The sequence below is a fragment of the Gopherus flavomarginatus genome, chromosome 6, assembly GCF_025201925.1.
Source record: "Gopherus flavomarginatus isolate rGopFla2 chromosome 6, rGopFla2.mat.asm, whole genome shotgun sequence".
NCBI lineage: Eukaryota > Metazoa > Chordata > Testudines > Testudinidae > Gopherus > Gopherus flavomarginatus.
The window spans coordinates 1,354,730-1,370,519 of record NC_066622.1 but is presented as its reverse complement, the minus strand read 5'-3'; the positions used below and the strand labels follow the sequence as shown (position 1 = coordinate 1,370,519).

The 15,790-nt window shown below is 67.6% G+C and overlaps 2 protein-coding genes and 1 long non-coding RNA gene across 4 annotated transcripts in view; 1 reads left to right on the top strand and 2 right to left on the bottom strand.

Moving 5' to 3' along the window:
- LOC127053133 (laminin subunit beta-2-like) overlaps window positions 1-2,647 on the bottom strand; it is a 35,545-nt gene extending 32,898 nt beyond the window's left edge. Inside the window, exons 1-3 of the mRNA XM_050957234.1 lie at window positions 2,538-2,647; window positions 2,371-2,448; window positions 668-837 (exon numbers count right to left, since the gene is read on the bottom strand). Coding sequence (XP_050813191.1) covers window positions 668-837; window positions 2,371-2,398 — 198 coding nt within the window. The 5' untranslated portion in view covers window positions 2,399-2,448; window positions 2,538-2,647. The remainder of the gene's footprint in view (window positions 1-667; window positions 838-2,370; window positions 2,449-2,537) is intronic.
- LOC127053247 (uncharacterized) overlaps window positions 1-15,790 on the top strand; it is a 124,733-nt gene that overhangs the window by 88,928 nt on the left and 20,015 nt on the right. The window lies entirely within an intron of this gene.
- The window catches only part of LOC127053132 (laminin subunit beta-2-like), a 77,933-nt gene continuing 71,836 nt past the window's right edge, over window positions 9,694-15,790 (bottom strand). For both annotated transcript variants that reach the window (XM_050957231.1, XM_050957233.1), the window contains 7 exons: window positions 15,120-15,323; window positions 14,713-14,857; window positions 14,260-14,467; window positions 13,123-13,264; window positions 10,912-11,088; window positions 10,108-10,264; window positions 9,694-9,907 (listed from right to left, as the gene is read on the bottom strand). In XM_050957231.1, coding sequence (XP_050813188.1) covers window positions 9,774-9,907; window positions 10,108-10,264; window positions 10,912-11,088; window positions 13,123-13,264; window positions 14,260-14,467; window positions 14,713-14,857; window positions 15,120-15,323 — 1,167 coding nt within the window. In that variant the 3' untranslated portion in view covers window positions 9,694-9,773. The remainder of the gene's footprint in view (window positions 9,908-10,107; window positions 10,265-10,911; window positions 11,089-13,122; window positions 13,265-14,259; window positions 14,468-14,712; window positions 14,858-15,119; window positions 15,324-15,790) is intronic.

Sequence of the window (15,790 nt, the reverse complement as noted above, 5' to 3'; positions counted from 1 at the left end):
CGAGCCCCTGCCCCAGCATACCCCTGCTCCACGAGCCCCTGCCCCAGCATACCCCTGCTCCACGAGCCCCTGCCCCAGCATACCCCTGCCCCACGAGCCCCTGCCCCAGCATACCCCTGCTCCACGAGCCCACTGCCCTGCAGCCCCCCCGACCCACGAGCCCCCTGCCCCAGCACCCCCGGCCCTGCAGCAGCCCCCACCCCAGCACGCCCCACCCCAGCATACCCCTGCCCCACGAGCCCCCTGCCCCAGCACCCCCCACCCCAGCATACCCCTGCCCCACGAGCCCCCTGCCCCACGAGCCCCCGGCCCTGCAGCACCCCCCACCCCAGAATGCCCCACCCCAGCATACCCCTGCCCCACGAGCCCCCTGCCCCAGCACCCCCCACCCCAGCATACCCCTGCCCCAGCATACCCCTGCCCCAGCACCCCCACCCCAGCATACCCCTGCCCCACGAGCCCCCGCCCCAGCATACCCCTGCCCCAGCATACCCCTGCCCCAGCATACCCCTGCTCCATGAGCCCCCTGCCCCAGCACCCCCCACCCCAGCATACCCCTGCTCCACAAGCCCCCTGCCCCAGCACCCCCTGCCCTACAGTGCCCCCTGTCCAGGGCACCCCCCAGCACCCCCCCAGTGCCCCCTACCCCCCAGTACCCGCGCCCCACCTGCAGGTGACTGACGATACAGTAGGGCTGGGGTCCCTGCAGCCCGCACGTGGAGGAGGCTTTCAGCCGCTCCGCTCGGCCCACAAGCAGGTCCCCGGTGACCGGGTAGCAGCTGCCCATGGAGCAGCCATGCGGGGGCTCGGGGTGCTGGCACAGGCCCCCCCCCAGCACTGTGGAGAGAGGTCAGAGCTGAGAGGAGAGCAGGGTCTGCACCCCGCCCTGGGCGAGGGAGCTGGGGGTCCGTGCCCTGTCAGCTGCCTTTGCCTGGGGATGGGGGGGAGGGTGGTGTCCTAGCTTGGGGACGGGGGGCGCCCTGGTGCCCCGGGGAAGGGAGCATGCATGGGGTGGAGGGGGGCTGCCCTGGCACTGCAGGTGTACAGGCACTGATGGGCACCGGGACCTTTGTTCTGCCATCACCCAGGAATTCGGGCTCCCTGGCGCAGAGCAGGGCCAGAGCCAGGGGCTGGTGGTCACACAGACCGGGGTGGGGGCTGTGCCGAGGGTCTGGCTCCAGGCTGCTCTGAGCCCCCCTTGGCCACCTGCCCCTGCCCCTCAAGCAGGGCCAGGAATGTGATGGTCGAGCCCCTTCCGCTGGCCGGGGCGGAAACAGCTGCCAGCTAGAAATAGCCAGGCCCTCGCCCTCGCGTGCCAGGGGTCTGGGCCCAGCCGGGCAGGCAGCCAGGGGAGGGGTGGGGTCTGCTGCCTACAGCAAGGCTCTGACGCTGCATCCCGGGGTCCCAGGGCACCAGCCGCCCAGCCAGGAAGAGGGACCAGGAAAGGGGGAGGCCGGGCCAGGAACCCAGGGTTCCAGGCTCCCTCCTCCCCAACCTGCGACGCTACTGCCCATGGGGAAGGATGCAGGGGAGCTTGGCCCTCCGTGCCCCAGCACACTCACTGCCCTTCTGCTGAGGGGTTGCTCACCCTGTCCCCCCGCCCCCCCGGGCAGGCTGCGATCTAGGCACCCAGCCAACTCCGGCCAGCCCCCTCCCCTACCACTGAGCTTCGAAGACAGACGAGAACCGGCTGCCCCGGTGTGTGCGCCCCCGCCTCCCACCCCCCAGCACGGGCACACCATGCACCCCTCCCCCCGCTCATGGCAAGAGGGCAGCACAGAGGCAGACCGGCAGGGCTCTGGGGCCAAACTGGGGGCCAAGGGGTGGCTGGCAGCTGGCACTGGGCACAGGGTAACAAGGGAGTGGTGGACAGCGCCAGGCACAGCTGGGACTGGACCCAGGAGTCCCGGCTCAGGGAACAGGCCCAGGGCCCACCCCAAAACCTGCGGGTCCTCCCTGCCCCACAGCTCCCTGCAGGAGATGGGACCAGGCCACTGCCTGGCACTGACCCCCCAGGGGGGACGGGCCCAAGATGAAGCACGAGCCCCAGGGGTGCCAATGGGGAAGGAGCCAGCGCGACCCCTACCTGGTAGCGTCACCGCAGGCCCCCCAAGCGGGTGCACAGGAGGGAGGGCGCGTGCCATCTGCACAGGGACGGGGCCCCACAGGACCTAGGGGCAGGGGCCATGAGAGGAGCTGCCCGGCCCCAGCTGTCCCAGGACCCCCCCACCCTCTGGCCAAGCTACTGCTTTCCTGCCCCCCAGGACACAGCGCATCTGGGGCGGGGCGGGGCCTGGCTGGGCATCGCTCAAGGCCCCTTGGTTCCTGGTGCCCCCCACCGCCCAGGGGGCCCAGCCGGGCTGGACTCACCCGCCAGCAGCCAGCCCCACAGCCTCATCGGGGCAGCCCCGGGTCCCGCTCGTCCTTCGCCGCAGGCTCCTCTTCACCCTGCGGGAGAAGCCGGTGAGCCGAGCCGAGCCCGAGCCTGAGCCCGAGCCCCACTCCCCCGGGGACGCGCCCAGCCCCGTCCCGCTCACCTGCCCGGTCCGGCTCGGCTCGGCTCGGCTCAGCCCCGCTGTGCCCGGGCCCGAAGTTGGCGAAGTTGGCGAGGGGCCGGAGGCAAAGTGCGGGGCGGATTCGCCGCTGGGATCCGGGGCCGCGGCCAGGGGAGGAGCCGGCCGGGGGCCCCCGGAGGCGGTGCCTCGTAGGGGGGCCAAAGGGAAAACGGGACCCCCGGTCCCCCCGGCCCGTTCCCAGCCCCGGGGCCTCAGAAAGGGCTTGTCCCGGCACGTGCCAAGCGCCCCCCCCCCGGGAACGAAGCGGCCCCCCGTGTCCCTGTGCCGGGGGTGCCTGGGGTTGTGCCAGCGGCGGCGAGCGGGCGGGCGGTGCCCGCAGGCAGGGACAGTTTGCGGGGAGCCAGGGGCGCAGCTCTGGGAGCCGTAGCCCAGGTGCTGGAACTGGGGGGCTGCAGCACCCCCTGGCGTGACGCGGTTTCCATCATATCCAGGGTTTGCAGTTTGGTTCCACGGCTCAGCCCCGCACAAATGGCACCAGCGTCCCTGGCCGGCAGGCACAGAGCGGGGGGAGCTGCCGGGCACAGACTGGGGGGCTGCTGGTCACAGACTGGGGGGAGCTGCCGGGCACAGACGGGGGGAGCCGGAGGGTTCAGGCCCTGGGGAGCTGCCGGGCACAGAGCGGGGGGAGCTGCCGGGCACAGACTGCGGGGCTGCTGGGCACAGACCGGGGGGAGCTGCCGGGCACAGATGTGGGGGGCTGCCGGGCACAGACTGGGGGGAGGTGCTGGGCACAGACGGGGGGAGCTGCTGGGCACAGACCGGGGGAGCCGGCGGGCACAGCCCTGGGGAGCTGCCGGGCATAGACGGGGGGGGGGCTGCCGGGCACAGACTGGGGGGAGCTTCCGGGCACAGAAGGGGGGGGAGCTGCCGGGCACAGACCGGGGGGAGCTGTCGGGCACAGAAGGGGGGAGCTGCCGGGCACAGACTGGGGGGAGCTGCCGGGCACAGAAGGGGGGAGCTGCCGGGCACAGACCGGAGGGAGCTGCCGGGCACAGACCGGGGGAGCTGGTGGGCACAGACGGGGGGAGCCGGTGGGCGCAGGCCCTGGGGAGCTGCTGGGCACAGACGGGGGGAGCCGGTGGGCACGGCCCTGGGGCGCTGCCAGGTGCAGAAGGGGGGAGCCGGTGGGCACGGCCCTAGGGAGCTGCCAGGTGCAGACGGGGAGAGCCGGAGGGCGCAGGCCCTGGGGCTCAGCTCCTTTCCAGGCGGCTCCGGCTTTTCCCCCGCGCTGGCTGGCCCGGACTGGAATGCAAGTCCGGGGCGGGGGCTGCAGGACAGACGCTGGCAGCCGAGGCCGGATTTCAGTCAAGGGCGGCTGGGCCAAATCCCGCCCCACCCCACCCGCTACGGCCCAGCTGGAGGGTTTGGGAAGCTGTGTCTCTTCCTCAGGCCCCACCCTCCGCAGTGAGCCTGTCCCAGTGGCCAGCGAGGGGTCCCTGTATAAGCAGCCCCCGTGCCCAGCCGCAGAGCAGGCTGCAGCTCCGCAGTGGGCAAAGGGTCCCTCTATAACCAGCCCCCACCCCAGAGGCAGGCGCCTCAGTGCCGAACGAGCGGGGTGGGTGAACTGGTGGCTCGGTTCAGCTAACTACACACTGGCACCCTCCGGCTTGACGCTGTCCCACCCCGTGCCGGAGGGTTGGGGCTGCCCTGGCCGGCTGCAGCATGCGAGGGGCAGGGGCGGGGGTGGCCTTGCGGGTCAGTGTTAATGCTCCATGGTGCTGGATGGCGCCGACCTGAGCTACTGGTTCAGGCTGGCAGCAGCCCAGGCAGGCACTGCGGCACCAGCCACGCTTGGGCAATGGACGCTGGGTCTGGACCCCAGTAAATACCCCTGCTCAGCACTGATGCGGGGCCCTGGCCAGCCCGGGACCCCTTCCTGGAAGGGGTGAGCATGGTGGCACCCGACAGGGATGCAGCTCATGCTGCCTGCAGGGATGTGGGGACTCCGCAGGCTGCCCTTGGTGGGCACAGCTTGGGCAGCTCAGTCCTTCGGCAAGGCAGTCTGACCCCCACGCCAGGCCCGGCCCTGCCCACCCCGCTCACGCTGGCACAAGCAGGGCCAAGCCCTCGGGCTGGAAGCAGAAGGGCTCAGCCCAGAGCTTCCCTGGTTCCCCCTCAAGAATGGACCAGTTCCTGGGGTTTGGAGCCTGCTCCTGCAAGGGCCCGGGGCTGCCCCCGCGGTGGGGCTCTGGGTCCTGCCTGGCTGGCGCTCACCGAGCAGCGATGGCTCCAGGCCCGTGCCAGCCTCTGGCCCTGCCACCAGCCAGGCTGCCCCACGGCAGCTGCCTCCCTTGGGCGAATCTGACTCCCCCACGCTGGAGGGGCCAGGGCTGGACACTCGGAGCGGTCTGGGGAGTGCCTGGGGCAAAGTGGGGGGCTCTGGCTGCCCCTGGAGAGGGTGAGGGCAGGGTGTTCCAAGAGCTGGTTCCACCTCAAAGGCACCGTTCAGTCATTGAGCCCAATCCCCAGCTAATCCAGGGCAGAGCCCCCGGGAACCCCATGCCCAGCTCACAAGGGCAGCTAGCGCTTGGCCAGCCCCTTGGGGTACAAGCCTCTTGCTGGGGGAGCCGGCCCAGGGGGCAGATCCACTCTCTGACTGCATCTGCCCTGAGCTCCCTGTGCCCACTGCTGGCTGCTGCTCCCGGGGACGCAGACGGCCCGGGACTGAGCAGCCCTTCCCTGGACATGCTGCCCATCCCAGTCCCACTTGCCCAGGCCTTGGCTCTTCACAGAGCACGGTCCCAAGCGCCTCCACGTTCTCACCCTCTCCTGGGTGCATGGCCCCAGACCTGGGTGGGTTTGGGATGGGGCCCGCAGGTGAAGGGGACACGCCAGCACCTGCAGGCAGGGCAGGGTTAGAACTGGGCCTGTGAAGAAGTGGAGTTTTATTCATCTGGTTATGCTGCATGTGAGTCTTACTGTCCTATACCAATACTGGGTGTGCCTCAGTTTCCCTGTGTGCTGCACCATACTTCAGGGGTGGGAATTGGGTGTGTGATTTTTGCTGCCCAGCTGTTTGCAGCTGTGTAACCTGAGACGGGGGCGGGGGGTGCGACCAGGTGACACCTTTTGCCCAGGAAGCAAGACAAAGAGAAGGAGGAGGAACAATGGGGTGTCGGAGGTGGGGTGCCTGGAGGCTGGCACTCTGTGTGAGGGGCTGGAAGGGGGGGAAGCCATGCTGCCTGGCCCAGGAATCCCAAGATGGACTTGGCTGAAAGTCCCTGATTTCTGTGCTAACGAGCTCTGCCCTTCGCCATGATCCTGTGACTGATAAACCTGCTGTTTCCCCGGCTGGCTGAGAGTCCCATCTGCCTGCGGAGGTGGGGGGGGCAGGGCCCTCTGGCTGCCCCATGACCCCACCCGGGCGACTCGCTGCGGGAAGCGCACGGAGGGGCAGGGGATGCTGGATGCTCTGAGCTCAGATCCAGGAAGGTGGAAGCTGTGGGAGCTTCTTGCCCTGGGGACCGTCTGCTTCGAGAGAGGAGGCTCCCCCAGAGTCCTGCCCGGCTTCGTAGGGAGCAGAGCCAGCATCGCCCAGGGCCCCCGGGGCAGAGCCACCATCACCCACCAGCTTCGTAGGGAGCAGAGCCACCATCGCCCAGGGTCCCCGGGGCAGAGCCACCATCGCCCACCGGCTTCGTAGGGAACAGAGCCACCATCGCTCACCGGCTTCGTAAGGAGCAGAGCCAGCATCGCCCACGGGCTTCGTAGGGAGCAGAGCCAGCATCATGCAGGGCCCCCGGGGCAGAATCAGCATCGCCCACCGGCTTTGTAAGGAGCAGAGCCACCAACGCCCGGGGCCCCTGGGGCAGAGTCAGCATCGCCCACGGGCTTCGTAGGGAGCAGAGCCAGCATCGCCCAGGCCCCCCGGGGCAGAGTCAGCATCACCCACCAGCTTCGTAGGGAGCAGAGCCAGCATCGCCCACGGGCTTCATAGGGAGCAGAGCCACCATCGCCCGAGGCCCCTGGGGCAGAGTCAGCATAGGGCCATGGTCCCTTTGGGCGCTGGGGCAGTGCCCAGCGCAGAAGCCTGCACGTAACACGGAGCAGCCGGGGCCACGGGCTTAGGCCTTTATTGGCAGAGTCCAGGGGTGCTACAGGAGCTGGCCGGGCAGAGCCTGGAGCCAGGAGGGGCCCCTTCCAGGTGGGGCCCGCCCCTTGCTTCCCACTCGCTCCCTAGCACAGTGCTGGCCCCACAGCACTGCCTGCCCATGAGCCCAGAGCCCCAGGCTTGCTGGCAGCGGGCACAGCCCGTAGCCAGGGAGGGCAGCGACAGGACACAGAGCAGGCTGCCAGCAGAACTTCTGACTCCCCCTAGGACAGGCAAAGGGTCGGGGGCTTGGGCATCCTTGCCAGTGGAGGGGCCTGCACGCCAGCTCTGACCCCCACAGCAGTATGGGCACTTGGCTCTGCCCTCCCTGGGGGGCATTCCCCAGCCCCATCTGCTGTGGGGTGTGGGAGGGACAGGAAATAATCCCATGAATGTCTGGGATGGGGGGGCAGGGGCCTCATCACACCATGAGCTGTGTCCCCGGGGTGACCCTTGTGGATAGGGGGTGTCCTTGGGGGTGCCCTACTAGGGGTGTCTCTCTGCCCTGGGTCCCTGTGGGGGGCCCCTGTGGATCGGGGATGTCCTTGAGGGGGCCCTGCTGGGGGTGTCTCTCTGCCCCGGGTCCCTGTGGGGGGCACCTGTGGATTGGGGGTGTCCTGGGGGGGGCCCTGCTGGGGGCATCTCTCTGCCCCGGGTCCCTGTGGGAGGCGGCTGTGGCTCAGGGGTGTCCTTGGCGGGGGGGCCCTGCTGGGGGCGTCTCTCTGCCCTGGGTCCCTGTGGGGGGCCCCTGTGGATTGGGGGCATCCAGGGGGCCCTGCTGGGGGTGTCTCTCTGCCTTGGGTCCTTGTGGGGACCCCTGTGGATTGGAGGGTCCAAATCCCTCATCCACTTGTCCAGTCTGCATTGCGAGAGGGAGACGGCAGGCACCCTCCACAGCTCCCCCAGGGGACCCCCCCACTGCTGCCAGGGGCCCACTGAGCCCTTCCAAGGATGGCCTGTGCCCTAGGTCACAGGCCCAGCCCAGCAGCGCAGAGGGAGCGGGAGGGCAGCATGGAGGGAAGGCATGGGGGTCCAGACAGGCAGTCAGGCCCGGGGGTGGCGGGGGGGGGCACCATGGGAGTCCAGATGGTCAGTCAGGCCCGGGGGCGGCTGGGGGGGCACCATGGGAGTCCAGACGGGCAGTCAGGCCTGGGGAGCAGCAGGGGGGCTCCGCGGGGGTTCAGATGGGCAGTTGGGCCTCGGAGGGGGCAGCAGAGGGGCTCTGCAGGGGTCCAGATGGGCAGTCAGGCCCAGGGGCGACTGGGGGGGGTACTGTGGGGGTCCAGATGGGCTGTTGGGCCCAGGCAGGGGCAGCAGGGGGACTCTGCAGGGGTCCAGACAGTCAGGCCCAGGGGCAGCTGGAGGGGGCTCCGTGGGGGTCCAGACGGGCAGTCAGGCCTGGGGGCAGTGGTAGGCTCCGCAGAGGTCCAGACAGTCAGGCCCAGGGGCAGCTGGGGCGGGGGTGGGGGGGCAGGGGCAGCAGGGGGACTCTGCAGGGGTCCATACAGACAGTCAGGCCCTGGGGCGGCGGGGGGGCTCTGCAGGTGTCCAGACAGGCAGTCAGGCCTGGAAGGGGGGGCAGGGGTCTCCATGGGAGTCCAGAGGGGCAGTCAGGCCTGGGGGTGTGTGACATTATTGATATAAACTGGGACCATATAGAACATGGTTGCAACCAAGGTCCTGTAGTGGCACCAATTCTTATGTAAAGGGGGTCATGTAAGGTGTCTAAGACCAGGTTCTGGGTTGCTGGTTAGGATTATGCTGTCTGTCTGTATCATTTGGTTGTTGAAGTTATGAACATTGGCTGTATACTGTCTGTATTTCAAAAATGTGCTGTGCTTCTGGGAGACACCCCAGACAAGTTGGTGTTAGCTCTGCTTAGCCTGCTTGATGGCCCATTAAGGACCATCAGCTACACAACTGACCCATTGAGAGGAGGCAGATACGCCTTGTAACTCAGCAGGGTGTGCAGGAACTGGCCCATGTGACTCCAGACTCCATTTTGCTGTAATTTTCCACAGTAAGAACAAAGAGGTTCTTAAACCTGGAAGAGCCTATATAAGGCTGATGCCTCATCTCCATCTTGTCTTCAGTCCTGCTTCCTACCTCTGGAGGGACTTTGCTACAAACTGAAGCTCTGAACAAGGGACTGATGACCCATCCCAGCGGGGGATGTTCTCCAGAGACTTGATTTGAATCTGCTGTTTACTCCATCACTGCTACCAGCCTGAACTAAGAACTTTGCCATTACTGTATGGAATTGATTCCATTTAACTAGTTCTAGCTCTCATCTCTACCTTTTTCCCTTTATGAATAAACCTTTAGATTTTAGACACTAAAGGATTGGCAACAGTGTGATTTGTGGGTAAGATCTGATGTGTATATTGACCTGGGTCTGGGGCTTGGTCCTTCGGGATCGAGAGAACCTTTTTCTTTTACTGGGGTGTTGGTTTTCATAACCATTCATCCCCAGGACGGGTGGCACTGGTGGTGACACTGGGAGACTGGAGTGTGTAAGGAAATTGCTTGTGTGACTTGTGGTTAGCCAGTGGGGTAAAACCGAAGTCCTTTTTGTCTGGCTGGTTTGGTGCCTTAGAGGCGGAAAAACCCCAGCCTTGGGCTGTAACTGCCCTGTTTGAGCAATTGGTCCTGAATTGGCACTCTCAGTTGGGTCCCGCCAGAACCACATCGTCACGGGGGGAAGCGGGGGGGGGGCACCACAGGGGTCCAGACGGGCAGTCGGGGCAGCAGGGGTGGCGGGGGGGGGCACCATGGGGTCCAGACGGGCAGTTGGGGCGGCAGGGGGGCTCTGTGGGGGTCCAGACGGGCAGTTGGGCCTGGAAGGGGGGGCGGGGGCTCCGTGGGGGTCCAGACGGGCAGTGAGGCCCAGCTGGGCAGCGGGAGGGGCACTGCGGGGGTCCAGACGGGCAATCGGGACTGGAACGGGGGGCAGGGGGCTCCGCAGGGGTCCAGGTGGGCAGTCAGGTCCGGGGGTGGGGGTGGGGGTCTCCACGGGGGTCCAGACGGGCAGTTGGGCCTGGAAGGGGGGGCAGGGGGCTCTGCAGGGGTCCCGATGGGCAGTCAGGCCGGCAGGCGGTGCCCGGGCACTAGCAGGTGGCGTAGGCGTTGGTCTTCTCCTGGATCTCCTCCAGCAGCCCGGAGACTCGTCTCTCCAGCACCTGCAGCTGCCTGGCCTTGGCCTCCAGCAGCTCCTCGCTGGCCCCAAAGCGCCGCTCCAGCTCTGCAGACAGGCGGAGACCGCGGTGAGCCCCCCCGCCATGGCCCCCCAGCCGGGCCCACAGCCAGCCCAGCCTGCAGCCCCCCACACTACGTGCCCGTACCCCTCCCGAGTGCCCATCTGACTGGGGGGCGGCAGGGCCCCTGGCAAGTGGGGCTGGGCACTGCTCCTGCCACCCCCAGCCGCGCGCCCGCCCTGGGTACCTTCCAGCTTCCTCTGGCTGCCGCTGGCCTTTTCCAGGAGCTGCTGGGCGTCCTGCAGGAGCCGCCTCACCCGGAGCAGCGCCGCACCCGAGGCCCCGGCCAGCCCGCCCACCTGGCTCTTCAGCGCCGCGTAGCGTGGTGTCACCACTGCCAGTGCCTGGGGCAGAGGGGCACAGGCTGACACCCAGCACCAGGCTCGTGGGGGTCCTGCCCTCTGGGTGCGCGGGCCCACTGCCCCCAGTGCTGCAGTGAGCTGAGCAGACCGGTGGGCGTAGGTTGGGGGGAGGGGGAGGGCGCTGTGCAGGGGACAGGGAGGGCAGGGGCTGGGGGGAGGGGCAGGCACTATGTGGGTTTGGGGAGGGCAGGGGCTATCATCCAGGAGCCCAGGTCAGGGACTGGGGAGAGGGGGCGGGTGCTGTGCGAGGGAGGGGGAGGGCAGGGGTTGGGAGGAGAGGGAGGGCGCCGTGCGGGGGAGGGAGAGGGCATGGGCTGCGGGAAGGAGGCGGGTGCTGTGAGGTGCAGGGAGAGGGCTGAGGGGAGGGGGAGGGGGCAGGTGCTGTGTGGGTTTGGGGAGGGCAGGGGCTGGCATCCAGGAGCCCAGGTCAGGGACTAGGGGGAGGGGGCGGGTGCTGTGTGAGGGAGGGGGAGGGCAGGGGCTGGGGGAAGAGGAGGGTGCTGTGCGGGGGAAGGGAGGGCTGGGGGGAGGGGCAGGCACTGTGTGGGTTTGGGGAGGGCAGGGGCTGGCATCCAGGAGCCCAGGGCAGGGGTAAGACGCTGGAGGCTGGCAGGGCCGGGGGCTCTCACCTGGCCCAGCTCCCCCGTGGCCGACACGGCTCGCTCCGCTTTCTCCTTGGCCTCCTTGGCCAGGCCCCGGTTGGCCCTGGATTTGTCCTGCAGGGCAGCCACCTGCTTCGCCAGCGCCTGCAGGGGCCGCAGCACCTGCGACTCCTTCTCCTGCAGCCCCCGGAGCCTGCGCTCAGCCTGCGCGGGACAGAGGGGGTTTGGACCAGAGCCAGCGGGACGAGGGTGCCCCAGGTCCCACCCACCCCCGCAGCGTGGACGCTACAGGCTGCCATGGGAGCCCCCCCAGCCCCGACCTCACAGTTGAGAGTTCACGTGAGCCCCCGGCCCGGCCTGGCCCCAGGGAAGAGCAGCTGGGGCAGGACCTGGGGGGGGCTCCAGCCAGCGGAGGAGGGAGGGGTTCCCCAGCCCCAGTAAGGGGGTTCAGGGTGTGGGGATGCCCCGGGGAAGGATCAGGCCTTTGTCTGCAGGCAGATGAAAAGAGCAGCCGAGCAGCAGCTATTCACTGAGGAGCAGGACCTCACGTCCGCACAGTCCATCTAAATGACATTGAACCAAGGGCCTATCGGGCGGGTCGGATGGAGACCCCCCACCGTCCCCGGGGGCAGACACGGAGCTTGAGCTGGCTAACGAACAGCGTCTGTCTGGCAAGAAATCACAGCCCAGAGTGGGAGGGTGAAATCCTCATTCCCCCTCGCTTTGTCCCGGCGGCTCCACCTCCCCCGTGTTGGGCTGGCTGGTGCTTTGACTGTCCCTCGCTTACATCATTCATTTTGTGAGGGGTAAACGAAGGCTCTGGGGCTGGGGCTGGGGCCGGTGGGGAACGTTGTTACCCTGGGGTGGGGCCGATTGGGAATGTCCTTACGCCGGGGTGGAGCTGGTTGAGAATGTCATTACGCCGGGGTGGGGCCGGTGGGGAACGTCGTTACGCCGGGGCACGGCTGGTTGAGAACTTTAATACCCTGGAACGGGGCCAGCTGGGAATGTTGTTACCCTGGGGCATGGTCGGTTGGGAACGTTGTTACGCCAGGGCGTGGCTGGTTGGGAACTTTGTTACCCTGGGATGGGGCCGGTTGGGAACGTTGTTACATCGGGACAGGGCTCGTTGGGAATGTTGTTATGCCAGCGAAGGGCTGGTTAGGAACGTTGTTACGCTGGGGCGGGGCTCGTTGGGAACGTTGTTACACCGGGGCAGGGCTGGTTGGGAATGTTTTTATGCCAGGGAAGGGCTGGTTGGGAACGTTGTTACGCTGGGGCGGGGCTCGTTGGGAACGTTGTGACGCTGGGGCAGGGCTGGTTGGGAACATTGTTATGCCAGAGAAGGGCTGGTTAGGAACGTTGTTAAGCCAGGTTAGGGCCAGTTGGGAACATTGTTACCCTGGGGCATGGCTGGTTGGGAACGTTGTTACACCGTGGCAGGGCTCATTGGGAACGTTGTTACCCTGGGGCAGGGCTGATTGGGAACGTTGTTATGCCAGGGAAGGGGTGGTTGGGAACATTGTTACAGTGGGACGGGGCTTGTTGGGAACGTTGTTATCCTGGGGAGGGGCCAGTGGGGAATGTTGTTACTCTGGGGCAGGGCCGGTTGGGAAAATTGTTACGCTGGGGCAGGGCCACTTGGGAACGTTGTTACACCAGGGTGGGGCTGGTGGAGAACATCGTTACGCTGGGGTGGGGCCCATTGGGAACCTCATTATGCCGGGGTGGGGCTGGTGGGGAATGTCATTACACCAGGGTGGGGCCCGTTGGGAACGTCGTTATGCCGGGATGGGCCTGGCTCGTAAAATGTTAGGGTAACGACTGGCTAAGGCAGAGCTCCCCAGAACTCACCTCTCTACCAAAACTGGGCTCCAAAGGGACATTCCTGGGAACCGACTCCAGGCCCCAGCCCCACGGCCAGAGCCGCCAGAGCTCAGCTCTCTGCCAGTGACGCCGAGCAGAGACAGGCGCCCCCAAATGGACCCGATCCTGGCTGGCCAGAGAGAAGGTTCCCGGGTGCAGGGGGCACTGGGTCTGGGGGTTGTTAGTCACTGGAGGCGATGGAGGAGATTACCGGGTGAGGCTCTCTCACTGCACCCCGGCAGCAGTCGTGTACACCCGGAGCCCCACGGATTGGGAACGGGTGGGTGCCCTAATGTGTGCGGAGAACTCCGTGGCAGGACACAGCCTGCTTGGGGGGGGGCACAAGGGACCCCAGGATGGCAGAGCCCTCACCTCCTTCACGCTGCTCTCCACACCTCGCACTGTCTCCTTGGTGCTCCTCAGCACGTGCCCCACCACGGACACCTGGACCTTCGCCCCCACCAGCACCTCCTGCGTGGCCACGATCACCCCCCTCACGCCCACCGCTCGGTCCCTGCGGGGGCACAGGCAGCATCACCCTCAGGGCCCCTCCCTACCCCTCCCCCCAGGCAGCTCCCCCCCCGGCTCCACAGCGCCCCCTGCCGGGAGCTCCCCCCACAGCCAGCGCCTTGCCCCGCCCCCACAGCGCCTCCTGCTGGGAGCTCCCCCAGCGCCAGCGCCCTGCCCTATCCCCACAGCGCCCCCTGCCGGGAGCTCCCCCCACAGCCAGCGCCTTGCCCCGCCCCCACAGCGCCTCCTGCTGGGAGCTCCCCCAGCGCCAGCGCCCTGCCCTATCCCCACAGCGCCCCCTGCTGGGAGCTCCCCCAGCGCCAGCGCCCTGCCCTATCCCCACAGCGCCCCCTGCTGGGAGCTCCCCCAGCGCCAGCGCCCTGCCCTATCCCCACAGCGCCCCCTGCTGGGAGCTCCCCCAGCGCCAGCGCCCTGCCCTATCCCCACAGCGCCCCCTGCTGGGAGCTCCCCCAGCGCCAGCGCCCTGCCCTATCCCCACAGCGCCCCCTGCTGGGAGCTCCCCCAGCGCCAGCGCCCTGCCCTATCCCCACAGCGCCCCCTGCTGGGAGCTCCCCCAGCGCCAGCGCCCTGCCCTATCCCCACAGCGCCCCCTGCTGGGAGCTCCCCCAGCGCCAGCGCCCTGCCCTGCCCCCACAGCACCCCCTGCTGGGAGCTCCCCCTCACCCCTGCCATGCCCCGCCCCCACAGCGCCCCCTGCTGGGAGCTCCCCCCACAGCCAGCGCCTTGCCCCGCCCCCACAGCGCCCCCTGCTGGGAGCTCCCCCAGCGCCAGCGCCCTGCCCCGCCCTGCCCCCACAGCACGAGCTCCCCCAGAGCCACCCTCTGCCCTGCCCTGCCCCCACAGCACCCACTGCTGAAGCTCTCTCCAGAGCCAGCACCCTGCCCCCACAGTGCCCCCTGCAGGGAGAGGCTGGGACCAGACACTCCCCCCACACCCTCAGCCAGAGCCCCTGGCCTGCTCCCGTCCCTGGTAACTCACCTGGCCTGCTCTGCCCGTGTGAGCAGCTCCTTGGCGGCAGCCAGGCCGTGGGCTGTGCTGTTCAGGACAGCGTCCACCCCGTCCAGCTGCCGGATACTGTCCTGGATCTTCTGCAGCAGGTGTCGGATGCTGCTGGGGCTGCTGGGCAGGGAGATGTTCAGCACCTGCCGGGCCACCAGCTCGATGCTCTCCGGATCGGCTCCCTCCTCTGTAGACAGGGACGGCCCTCAGCATGGGCAGCAGGTCCTAGGCATGCCAGCGGGGCAGGCCGGAGCATGGCTGGGCACCCACGGGACTGCAGCAGCTGCCGACTTGGGCCCCGGGTCACCCCATGTCTGCCCATGGCTCGGCCCGGCGTAGCGGGGCCCTGGGACGCCCACTGCGCCAGGCTGCGGGGGGTGCCAGAATTCCTAGGAACCCCCAGCCCACCCCAGCTCAGCTCCGGCTCCATACCTGCCAGGAAGTCCTTGATCTTCTGGATGAATTCTCGCAGTCTGGCTGTGGACTCCTCCATGTGGCCTCTGGCTGCCTGGGACCCATCCAGTGTGTCCTGGGCTCGTCTCCTGGCGCCTCGGGCCAGCTCCTGGATCTCCTGCACCTGGAAGGGACTCACAGCTGATTGCTCCAGGCTGGTGCCAGCTGTGTGCCACACTCAGTGTGGGGGGAACAAGGAGGTGTCCAGCTGGCAGCACAGGCATGGGACTGGCACATTTGTGTGTGCATAAGGCTGTGTGGGTGCCCACAGACGTGCGAGGCTAGTGGGGACACAGTCACTGGGACCCCTGCAGCTTAAATCATAGGCTTGATGCCCGAGACTGTCCCCGCCCCGGAGACAGGACCCGCCCCTGCCCACACCCTACCTTAAGGGCGATGGTGCCCAGCTGCCCGGCTGCGCTTTCCAACTGGCGTGAGACATCCTGGGCGGTGCGCAGGGCCTGTGTGGAGACAGGGAGCGCCCCCCTGCAGCCTGGGCCCCCACAGCGCCGCTGCCCGGAGTCGTCCTGGCAAGAGGCCCCTCCACAGGGGGCTTGTTGGCAATCCTGATTTCCCTTCACTCCACAGATCTGCAGGGCAGAGAGTGCATGGCAGGGGGTCAGCCAGAGAGCCAGCCGGCCTTGCAGGGCCCCAGGGGAGGGGGCAGAAACCTGAGCTTGCCATTGCATTTGCTGAGGTCCCCACACCTGGCAGGGAGGCTGCGACAAAGGGCGAATGATTTGTATGACTCCAGGGTGTGCCTCAGTTTCCCCCTGTGCTCCACATGGCTACCAGGGACAGGGAGGAGGATTCAGTTTGCTCTCAGGGTAGACTGACGCCTGTTCTACCCTAGGACATGAAGTCAGTGTTACCACATCGCTCAGGGGGCTGAAAAATCGCCCTCCCGGAGCGATGCAGCAACCCGAGCTGAGCCTGGTGGAGGCAGCGCTCGGTAGATGGGAGAGTTCTCCCATCGATCCTGCCACCCCTCTCGGGGAGGTGAATTGGGACAACGTGGGAACATTTGGTCATGTTTTTATGAGGCCTGTCCATGCAG